Genomic DNA, 12422 nt, shown 5'->3' with positions numbered 1-12422 from the left:
GTGTGGCTTGGCAAGTTAGCCAGATAAACTTATCTGGAAAACTTAGTCTATACACTCAGCAGTGCAGTTGCACTGCTACATTTATCCAGCTACCCTAAAGTTAGTCAGAAAAGTTTATCCGGCTAACTTTAGGACAGGACTACAAAACTATCAGACTTAAGGGTAGATTCATTTAGTGTCTATGGGAAAAACCCTTAATGAATCAGGTACTTAGCCAGATAACTTATCTGGCTAACTCAGCTCCTCCCAGTTATATCCCCGGAATGCCCTTCTGATCAAATCTGATCAAATCTGATCAAATCTGATCAAATTTTAGCCAGATAAAAAGTTATCTGGCTAGAATTTAGCTGGATAAGTGCTCAACTATTCATTTAGCAGGATAACTTCTGAATATGGACCTCATAGTGCTTAAGTGGTGCCAGTCCAGCAACTACACTTTGGAGCAGTCCTAATTTAGAACAGATAAATAAATCCCCATCTGTTGGTCATTATATTTGGACCCTTTCCCATATTTTAACTGAAGGTCATCTTATGTCTTTTAAAGAACTGAGCACATTTACTCTTTATATCTTTCTGCTTGGTTTAAATGGCTTCAATTAAAACATTTTGTGCTTTTTTGAACTACTGACATTACTATGCTCATAGATTCTTTTGGCATAGTAGATAATAGTATCAAGCATAATGCTATGGGTCAAACTGCTTCAGATGATAGATGTCTGGAATTCAGTCACTGTAATTATCACCACTTTAAAGGTTTGTATTTAACAGTGGTTTAAAAAGCTACCTGGTTTTCTAAGAAATAATGAGAAATGAAAACTCAGGGCAGGAAGTTAGAATGCACCTGGAGAAAATCACAGCACCCAAATGATAAACAACAGTACAAGGTGAATCTGGTCATCTATAAAGTTAGGACTGCAATCTCCCCCCAAAAAGGAATGTCTTTCAAAGGCCCCGATTCATCAAGGTCTCTGCCCACAGACAGTTTGGGAGAAAAGTTTTAGTGAATCAGGCCCTATGATTCTAAACATTTCTCAAAATCATCAAGAGAATTTTTAATATTCTTAAGGGATTAATTCCTACTAAGTCTCCTTCGGTTCACTCACTGGTGCTATCTGTAGAAACTGAAAAGATTTTATTAAGAAAGAGTTGGATGTGAATTTCCCTATTAAAAGGGGTCGATAACTCTGAAGGTTAATGACAAGGCCAATTTAATCTGCTCATTATTCCTACCTAATGCAATAATGCTGACCTTACTTGATATCTGGCTTGAAATTTAATACTTGAACAGAACTTTATATACCTGAATAATACCAATTTTTAACTTATTGTTTTTAACCTGGCAGTTTCCCTCTGTTCCTTTGCACTTCCAGCTCAGCTAGAATCAGGACTGGTATCTAGCACTTTGAGTCTTTATTTTCTACTATCTGGGGCATTTTTTTTTTACCCCTTTTTATATCCATCTTCCCACCCACCCATTGCAGCAACACTCCTAGGCCAGTAGCCATACACCAGATATTCCAAGCAGATTTGTCCACGAAAGTGTGCTTTGAAAATCAGCAGGATGCATGTAAATGATTTTCCTGCCCCAACTATACATCCCCGGGAACGCCTCTTTCATGAAATCGCTTCCACGTGTACTTTTCATGCGTTCAAATTCCAGTGTTAATTTTCAAAAAGCACATTTTATGCACATAAATGCTTTTGAAAATTGCACCCTATATATCCTTAACCACAAGCATAAAATCATTTAACAATCTACATATAACTGAGATTGATTATGCTAGTAGTGCCCCCTTGATCCCATAACCAAAGCAAAGTGAAAAGCATATTAATCTCAATACTTATGTTCTGTGACCTAAAAAAGAATGGGAACATGTATAACGGTTTTGAGGTACAGATGCTCAAATGGGGGAAAAATATTAAACATTAAAGTATCACAAAGCACGGTTACTATACCTGTCCCCATTCCCCAGTGACCCAGCGAGGAGGAGGGCAGCGACCCAAGCTGCAGCGAATACGGACTGGAGGCTTGCTTTCCTCAGCGCAGTGTGTGGGAGGAAAGATTTTGGAAAGGTCGCTGTTCTTGCACTGAACAATCCGATGCTTGAATCCTGGACCACATTTCGGTGTACACTGTAAAAAAATGGCAAACATGGATGAATGAATACAGATGTTTACATATTAGAGAAGAAATATCTTTTTATATTTTTGAAACACAGCTATATGGAATAAGTCATTTCAAGATATTATATGAAGGGGAATCAATATCTAAGGTCAATTTCAGTTTAGCAATCACATAGTTTATTCCAGCAGAATAAAGAAGATACATTATTTTTCAGTGTAAACACTGACAAGCTTTATGATTCCGTTAAAGTTTCTGTAAAAAGCATAGCCAATTAATGCATTTTAAAAATCTGTATCAACCATGAACTAGTGACCTTTAGTGCATTTTTAAGTGGGTCAAATATTAAAAACAAAAGCTACAAGATCAGGAGTGTATGGCAGATGTGGTAGGGTCTCTGATTTCAACTCATAGAAGCATTCCCATATTCCTTAGGCAACATCGGTCAAGCATCACCCTGTTGTTCAGGTACTACATCTTTTCAACCAAATTGCTGACTTCACAGTGCCACAAAGAAGTTCCTAGTAGGAAGCACTTGTTATTGTATTCTTGTCTTCATAGAGATGTACCATAGTAAGACCCTGGTCATCATTATCTTCCCAGCAGATGGTTGGATTTTGAACTTTTTGCCAGCAGAAAAATGTCTTCCATTGCATGTTTTGGTTTTAGCTCCTAGGAACATAATTGTATTTATCAAATTTGAGTGACCGCAATTTGTAGTGTGGCTATGGGGTGTGGGATGCTTGTCCTGTGTGACCCAACAGAAATAAGGCACAGACACTGAGAGAAACTGGCCGTGGCAAGGATGCACTGGAAGCGCTCCCCTCCCCGGGAATGACAAGGGAAAGGAGGGACCTGCCAGTGCCGCAGTGGCTCCCAGCCCACAGGACACCCCACCGCACAACCTCCTCCCGACCAGAAGATCCCAGCGGTGACGATGGGAGGTGCGCACCCTTGGCTCAAAGAAGCACAACAAAGGAGCTTGCCCCTTTGTGCACCCCTTCATGCGCGTCTGATGTAGAGCCCAAAGTGGTTATCAATAGGGATGTGAATCGTTTTTTGACGATTTAAAATATCGTCCGATATTTTTCCGATTTATCGTGAAAAATCGTTAATCGGGTTTGTGTCCACTAACGGGAGTTATTTGGGGGAGGGCGGGAAAACCAGCACACCAAAACAACCCCTAAACCCACCCCGACCCTTTAAAACGAATCCCTTACCTTCCCCCACCCTCCCCAACCCCCCCCCAAAACGTTTTAAAATCACCTGGTGGTCCAGTGGAAGCCCCGGGACCGATCGCCCACTCTCGGGCCATCGGCTGCCACTAATAAAAATGGTGCCGATGGCCCGATAAAAAAAAACCCCACCCCGACCCTTTAAAACTGACCCCTTAGCCTCCCCCACTCTCGCAACCCCCCCAAAAACGTTTTAAAATTACCTGGTGGTCCAGTGGGGGCACCGAGAGCGATCTCCCGCTCTCGGGCCATCGGCTGCCACTAATAAAAATGGCGCCGATGGCCCTTTGCCCTTACCATGTGACAGGGTATCCGTGCCATTGGCCGGCCCCTGTCACATGGTAGGAGCACTGGCTGGCCAGCGCCATCTTTAAAGATGGCGCCGGCCATGCCCGCACCATTTTTAAAGATGGTGCCGGCTAGCCAGTGCTCCTAGCATGTGACAGGGGCCGGCCAATGGCACGGATACCCTGTCACATGGTAAGGGCAAAGGGCCATCGGCGCTATTTTTATTAGCGCAGCCGACGGCCCGAGAGTGGGAGATCGCTCCCCGTGCCCCCACTGGACCACCAGGTAATTTTAAACATTTTTTGGGGGGTCGGGAGGATGGGGGAGGCTAAGGGGTCAGTTTTAAAGGGTCAGGGTGGGTTTTTTGTTTATCGGATCAGGCGCAGCCGATAAACAAAAAACCAATCGGGCCGGACGATAAAAATTATAAGATTTGAATCGGAACCGGAACCGAACCGATTCCAGTTCCAATTCACATCTCTAGTTATCAAAAATCACTATAACCACTCAACTACAATAATGGAGCGATACCACCTAATCAAAACTATACTAGGACACAGTATATACGGAAACTTAATGAGATCCTAAGAAACAACCAAAGAAAGAAAGCTAAGACAGTCTTCCCTATTATATGTAACAACACTCAATATATCTTCCTGCCTAACATTTATACTGCTATTACTGAATGATAAGGCTTTGTAAAAAAAAATTCCATTGATAAATTATCTAATAGAGAAATTACTGAAACCTGGTTGAATGACAAAGACGATGTGCTCCTAAATCAAATTGCACATCCTAATTATGATGTCTTTCACTTCCCCAGACCTAAACCTAAAGGGGGTCCATTAATAATCACTTAAAATCCTATATAAATTCTAATACAAGCAGTGTTTCTTTCTTCAACATGCTGCTTCTCACTAAATAAAACAATTAGCAACAACATTTTATTGTATATAAGCAAGCAGTATATAAGTGTGTGATCTTTGGCAGTGAATCATTTTGATCCATTTTATATAGGAGCAACCTAAGCCTCTGTATCCTTTTCTCTAATACATAACTCATCAGCCACCATTCCAGTGTAAATCAAAGTTATTTATAATAAAATAAAATAAACATACAATATAAATGTTACGGCTATGGCTGCTGTGCAACCGCCTCACCACCAGGGGTCCCTCAAGTGCAGGCTCTCCTGGCTGGCCCAATCCATCTGCTCTATGTCCGGGATGTTCCTTTACAGCCCTGCCTACCCTAGACTCCAGTGCTTCGGTATCGAGCTCGTTTGGGCTCCCTGCTCTAGCCTTCCTTGCCTTGCTGTGTGTGGCCTTCGGGCCTTCTGCCTTGCTTTGTCTTGCCGTGCGTTTGGCCTTCAGGCCTTCTGCCTTGCCTTGCCTTGCTATGGGTGTGTGGCCTTCGGGCCTTCTGCCTTGCCTTGCTGTGTGTGTGTGGCCTTCGGGCCTTCTGCCTTGCCTTGCTGTGTGTGTGTGTGGCCTTCGGGCCTTCTGCCTTGCCTTGCCTTGCTGTGTGTGTGTGGCCTTCGGGCCTTCTGCCTTGCCTTGCTGTGTGTGTGTGTGGCCTTCGGGCCTTCTGCCTTGCCTTGCCTTGCTGTGTGTGTGTGTGGCCTTCGGGCCTTCTGCCTTGCCTTGCCTTGCTGTGTGTGTGTGACCTTCGGGCCTTCTGCTTTGCCTTGCCTTGCTGTGTGTGTGTGTGGCCTTCGGGCCTTCTGCCTTGCTGTGTGTCTGTGGCCTTCAGGCCTTCTGCCTTGCCTTGCCTTGCTGTGTGTGTGTGGCCTTCGGGCCTTCTGCCTTGCCTTGCCTTGCTGTGTGTGTGTGTGGCCTTCGGGCCTTCTGCCTTGCCTTGCCTTGCTGTGTGTGTGTGTGGCCTTCGGGCTTTCTGCCTTGCCTTGCTGTGTGTGTGTGACCTTCGGGCCTTCTGCCTTGCCTTGCCTTGTTGTGTGTGTGTTTGTGTGGCCTCCGGGCCTTCTGCCTTGCCTTGCCTTGTTGTGTGCGTGTGTGTGGCCTTCGGGCCTTCTGCCTTGCCTTACCTTGCTGTGTGTGTGTGGCCTTCAGGCCTTCTGCCTTGCTGTGTGTCTGTAGCCTTCGGACCTTCTGCCTTGCCGTGTGTGTGGCCTTCGGGCCTTCTGCCTTGCTGTGTGTGTGTGTGGCCTTCGGGCTCTCTGCCTAGTCATGTGTGTGTGTGTGTGTGGCCTTCGGACTCTCTGTCTTGTTATAAGGTTCTTGTGACCCTGCCTGGACATTGACTCTGTTTGCCTGCCGCCTGCCTGGACATTGACTCTGTTTGCCTGCCGCCTGCCTTGACCCTGCCTGCACTTTGACTCTGTTTGCCTGCTGCCTGCCTTGACCCTGCCTGCACTTTGACTTTGTTCCCAGCCAGTACTCTGCTCCTTTTCTCAGCCATCGCCCAGCTCCATTCACTCCTGCCTGCATCTCATTCCTTCCCAGCCATTCATCACAGACCTTCCAGCTGTCTCTGTCTCTCTCCACCTGGAGTTGCTCTTGAAGGTGGTGTTCACAACACCGGACCACTGCCCAAAACGTAACAATAAACATACATAACCATTAGCAAAAAACAATACAATAAAATCAACAAAATTTCTGAACAATGTTATGACCACTGGCAGCGGTCGTCCATGGCAGGCTTAACTCACCGCATGTCTTGCTTGGCTCTCCTCCTCCGGTGTTCTAGCAGTGGTGGCCAGTCACCACCGCCATGTTTCTCCTGGCTCTCTGCACTCCACATGGCTCTCTGCACTCCACATGGCGGCCGGGACGTCGCCGACCAGCGTTCCGATCCTGGGCCTCCCTAGGCACGCACGCGCACTATCTGCCCTGCCTTTAAAGGACTCATGGCGGGAACTCCAGATTCGTCCCCGCCGACATCATTGACCCGGGATATTTAAGCACCACCTGCAGCCTTCACTAACCGACTTGGCAGAGTTCTATGGTTCCTTTTGGTGCCTTACTCTCTCCATGGACCGATTGCTCCTGTCGTCGTACCTCTGCGCTTCTCCTTCCAGGTTCCTCTCACAGCGCTTCCCGCTCCGCGGTCATTGGCTCAGCGCAACTGGACTCTCTCTCAAGCACTTCCCGCTCCTCGGCGCCAGGCTCAGCGCAACCTTACCTGGACTCTCTCTGCACCTCCCGCTTCGTGGGCCCTGTCTCAGCACAACCTAACTAGTCTCTCTCTCTCAGCACTTCCCGCTCCTCTGAGCCAGGCTCAGCGCAACCTATTGGACTCTCTCTCTGCATCTCCCATTCCGCGGGTCCTAGCTCAGCGCAACCTAGTGGACTCTCTCTCTCAGCGCTTTCCGCTCCTCGGGGCCAGGCTCTTCACCAGTCTACTTGTGAGTTCCAACCGCAGAGCACACTGCTCCTGAGATTCCCCACGGTATTTCACCTTGTGGACCTTTGCTACAGTGCCTTCTCTCTCCGGGAGTTGGCTCAACGCAGTACACCTTCAACGCAGTACACCTTCAGTCTGGGTCTCTGTGCCCCTGCTCCTCGGGGCAGCCCTCTGCACTGGTACCATCATAGTTGGTGATTTGATTATTAGAAATGTAAACAGATGGGTGGCTGGTGGGCATGAGGATCGCCTGGTAACATGCCTACCTAATGTGAAGGTGGCAGAACTCACATGTCACCTAGATAGGATTTTAGACAGTTCTGGGGAGGAGCCGGCTGACGTGGTACATGTGGGCACCAACGACATAGGGAAATGTGGGAGGGAGGTTCTGGAAGCCAAATTTAGGCTCTTAGGTAGAAAGCTTAAATCCAGAACCTTCAGGCTGGCATTCTCTGAAATGCTCCCTGTTCCACGCGCAGGTACCCAGAGCCAGGAAGAGCTCCAGGTTCTCAATGCGTGGATGAAACGATGGTGCAAGGAAGAGGGATTCAGTTTTGTAAGGAACTGGGGAACCTTTTGGGGGAGGGGGAGTCTCTTCCAAAGGGATGGGCTCCACCTTAACCAGGGTGGAACCAGACTGCTGGTGCTAATCTTTAAAAAGGAGATAGAGCAGCTTTTAAACTAGAACAAAGGGGAAAGCTGACAGTCGCTCAGCAGCGCATGGTTCGGAGAGAGGTATCTTTAAAGGATACTAATGATGCATTAGAATTAGGGCATCCCGACAGTGAGATTCCAATAATAAGAAAAGTAGTCCAAGTGCCTGTAACTAAAAACTCACATGAGCTAAAAAACTTATCTCTATCAATTAAAAAGCTGAATGAAAATACAAACAAAAAACAAACTTTGAAATGTTTGTATGCTAATGCCAGAAGTAAGAAGTAAGATGGGAGAATTAGAATGTATAGCAGTGAATGATTCTCCCGATCTCCGCTGAAAGTGAGACCTAGCAAATATATATGTATCTCAAATGTTAATCTCACCCTCCTATACCCAACAATTTTTTATGTATCAATTTTTTTGTTTTAATTAAAAAATAATAATATGGAATGGAAAAAGGTAAGTTTCATACATATGAATGCATGCCTCCTCGGCCTTGCTTCAATTTTGTAGTGTAATCATAAGCTTACCAACCTTCCAATCCTTTTGTTATTTATATTTCTTCTTTATTTTAATCAATGTGTGAATAAATAGTAAAATTATTCTCTATATGACGCCAGTACTGGCTTTTGGCTTATTTACTTTGTATAAGATATTTATAGTCAAAACGCCATTAGTGTGAACCTCTTTAAGGTAAGATTTTATACTAGGAAAATGTCCATGGTGAACGCCATGATAGTAAGGTATAGAAAACGTATCACTTATCTCCCAACACAGCTGTGTTTCGAAAAAGTATCCTTTCTTCCTCAGGGGAGTTTGTATCCTTTTAATGGAATGCGCTCTCAAGTTCCGCCAGTTCTGCAGACTCTTCTCCTGGCCCAAATTTGAATATCTCCTGCCTCAAAGTGGCAAACGCTAATTCAATGGCGTGCTGGTTTCCTCGACATTATCCTTGTGCTAACTAGCACTGATCCATGGCATTAGTTGTTCCTTTCTCTCAGGCTTAATCAGCTCTGAAGCTTATACAAAGTAAATAAGCCAAAAGCCAGTACTGGCGTCATATAGAGAATAATTTTACTATTTATTCACACATTGATTAAAATAAAGAAGAAATATAAATAACAAAAGGATTGGAAGGTTGGTAAGCTTATGATTACACTACAAAATTGAAGCAAGGCCGAGGAGGCATGCATTCATATGTATGAAACTTACCTTTTTCCATTCCATATTATTATTTTTTAATTAAAACAAAAAAATTGATACATAAAAAATTGTTGGGTATAGGAGGGTGAGATTAACATTTGAGATACATATAGCAGTGAATGATGACATAGACTTAATTGGCATCTCAGAGACTTGGTGGAAGGAGGATAACCAATGGGACAGTGCTATACTGGAGTACAAATTATATCGCAATGACAGAGAGGAGCACTCGGAAGGCGGGGTGGTGCTTTATGTCCAGGATGGCATAGTCCAAAAGGATAAACATCCTGCATGAGACTAAATGCACAATCGAATCTTTATGGATAGAAATCCCTTGTGTGTTGGGGAAGACTATAGTGATAGGAGTATACTACCGCCCACCTGGTCATGATGGTGAGATGGACAGTGAAATGCTAAGAGAAATTAGGGAAGCTAACCGAATTGGTAGTGCGTTAATAATGGGAGATTTCAATTACCCCAATATTGACTGGGTAAACGTATCATCAGGAAATGCTGGAGAGATAAATTTCCTGGATGGAATAAATGACAGCTTAATGGAGCAATTGGTTCAGGAACCAACAAGAGAGGGAGCAATTTTAGATCTAATTCTCAGTGGAGCACAGGATTTGGTGAGATAGGTAACGATGATGGGGCCGCTTGGCAATAGTGATCATAATATGATCAAATTTGAATTAATGACTGGAAGGGGGACAGTAAGCAAATCCACGGCTTCTGCGCTAAACTATCAAAAGGGAAACTTTGATAAAATGAAATAAGCAGCTACAAAGGTAAAAAATGTGCAAGAGGCTTGGTCATTGTTAAAAAAAATACCATCCTAGAAGCACAGTCCAGATGTATTCCACACATTAAGAAAGGTGGAAAGAAGGCAAACCGATTACCGGCATGGTGAAAAGGGGAGGTGAAAGAAGCTATTTTAACCAAAAGATCTTGATTCAAAAATTGGAAGAAGGATCCAACAGAAGAAAATAGGATAATGCATAAACGTTGACAACTTAAATGTAAGACATTGATAAGACAGGCTAAGAGAGAATTTGAAAAAAAGTAAAAACTTTAAAAAATATATCCGAAGCAGAAAGCCGGTCAGGGAATCAGTTGGACCGTTAGATGATCGAGGGGTTAAAGGGGCAATTAGAGAAGATAAAGCCATTGTGGAAAGATTTTTGCTTCAGTGTTTACTGAAGAGGATGTTGGGGAGATACCTGTATCAGAGAAGGTTTTCATGGGTAATGATTCAGATGGACTGAACCAAATCACGGTGAACCTAGAAGATGTGGTAGGCCTGACTGACAAACTGAAGAGTAGTAAATCACCTGGACTGGATGGTATATACCCCAGGGTTCTGAAGGAACTAAAAAATGAAATTTCAGACCTATTCGTAAAAATTTGTAACCTATCATTAAAATCATCCATTGTACCTGAAGACTGGAGGGTGGCTAATGTAACCCCAATATTTAAAAAGGGCTCCAGGGGCAATCCGTGAAACTACAGACAAGTTAGCCTGACTTCAGTGCCAGGAAAAATAGTGGAAAAAGTTCTAAATATCAAAATCACAGAACATATGGAAAGACATGGTTTAATGGAACAAAGTCAGCATGGCTTTACCCAAGGCAAAGCTTGCCTCACAAATCTGCTTCACTTTTTTGAAGGAGTTAATAAACATGTGGATAAAGGTGAACCGGCGTTTGACAAAGTTCCTCATGAGAGGCTTCTAGGAAAAGTAAAAAATCATGGGATAGGTGGCGATGTCCTTTCATAGATTACAAACTGGCTAAAAGACAGGAAACAGAGAGTAGGATTAAATGGACAATTTTCTCAGTGGAAGGGAGTGGCAATGGAGTGCCTCAGAGATCTGTATTGGGACCCGTACTTTTCAATATATGTATAAATGATCTGGAAAGAAATACGACAAGTGAGGTAATCAAATTTGCAGATGATACAAAATTGTTCAGAGTAATTAAATCACAAGCAGATTGTGAAAAATTGCAGGAAGACCTTCTGAGACTGGAAAATTGGGCATCCAAATGGCAGATGAAATTTTTTGTGGATAAGTGCAAGGTGAAGTATATAGGGAAAAATAACCCATGCTATAGTTACACAATGTTAGGTTCCATATTAGGAGCTACCACCCAAGAAAGAGATCTAAAAGAATCTAAAAGAGATTTAAGCTACCACCCAAGAAAGAGATCTAAAAGAATCTAAAAGATTTAAAAAGAGACTCAAAACCTGGCTATTCGAACAAGCCTTCTATCCATACCAATAATTTTACTCTCAACCTTTCCAAATATGTGCACCTTGTAACATGACTACTGCATATTTAGCCAGGTCCGTTCTAGTACTTCATTATTTATTGTATCTTTTTGCTCTTTAATACCCAGTTACTTGATCCAAGTTTTATCCACCTGTAATTGCACTCTGTCTTGCCTGTTTAATGTTATAATGTAAACCGAATTGATATGTAACTTTTGCTACATGAATTTCGGTATATAAAAATGTTAAATAAATAAATAAATAGGCATCATAGTGGATAGCACATTAAAATCATTGGTTCAGTCTGCTGCGGCAGTCAAAAAAGCAAACAATGTTGGGAATTATTAAAAAGGGAATGGTGAATAAAACAGAAAATGTCATTATGCCTCTGTATAGCTCCATGGTGAGACTGCACCTTGAATACTGTGTACAATTCTGGTCACTGCATCTCAAAAAAGATATAGTTGCGATGGAGAAGGTACAGAGAAAGGCAACCAAAATGATAAAGAGAATGAAACAGCTCCCCTATGAGGAAAGACTAAAGAGGTTAGGACTTTTCTGCTTGGAGAAGAGATGGCTGAGGGGGTATATGATAGAAGTGTTTAAAATCATGAGAGATCTAGAATGGGTTAATGTGAATCAGTTTTTACTCTTTTGGGTAATAGAAAGACTAGGGGGCACTCCATGAAGTTAGCATGTGGCACATTTAAAACTAATCGGAGAAAGTTCTTTTTCACTCAGTGCACAATTAAACTCTGGAATTTGTTGCCAGGATGTGGTTAGTGAAATTAGTGTAGCTGTGTTTAAAAAAGGATTGGATAAGTTCTTGGAGGAGAAGTCCATTACCTGCTATTAATTAAGTTGTCTTAGAAAATATCCACTAGAGATGTGAATCAGAACCGGAATCGGTTCGGTTCCAGTTCCAATTCAAATCTTATAATTTTTATCGTCCGGCCCAATTGGATTTTTTGTTTATTGGCTGCGCCCAATCTGATAAACAAAAAACCCACTCTGACCCTTTAAAACTGACCCCTTAGCCTCCCCCACCCTCCCGACCCCCCCCCCAAAAACGTTTTAAAATTACCTGGTGGTCCAGTGGGGGCGCGGGGAGCAATCTCCCGCTCTCGGGCCTTCAGCTGCGCTAATAAAAATGGCACCGATGGCCCTTTGCCCTTACCATGTGACAGGGTATCTGTGCCATTGGCCAGCCCCTGTCACATGGTAGGAGCACTGGATGGCCGGCGGGGGAGGCTAAGGGGTCAGTTTTAAATGGTCGGGGTGGGTTTTTT

At 43.6% G+C, this 12422-nt stretch overlaps 1 protein-coding gene across 1 annotated transcript in view; it reads right to left on the bottom strand.

The window, feature by feature from the left end:
- ADAMTS6 (ADAM metallopeptidase with thrombospondin type 1 motif 6) overlaps positions 1-12422 on the bottom strand; it is an 894781-nt gene that overhangs the window by 50157 nt on the left and 832202 nt on the right. Inside the window, exon 23 of the mRNA XM_029576285.1 lies at positions 1957-2133. Coding sequence (XP_029432145.1) covers positions 1957-2133 — 177 coding nt within the window. The remainder of the gene's footprint in view (positions 1-1956; positions 2134-12422) is intronic.

Source organism: Rhinatrema bivittatum, chromosome 1, assembly GCF_901001135.1.
Source record: "Rhinatrema bivittatum chromosome 1, aRhiBiv1.1, whole genome shotgun sequence".
NCBI lineage: Eukaryota > Metazoa > Chordata > Amphibia > Gymnophiona > Rhinatrematidae > Rhinatrema > Rhinatrema bivittatum.
The sequence above is the reverse complement of the archived record's forward strand: the minus strand, read 5'-3'. Positions and strand labels throughout refer to the sequence as shown.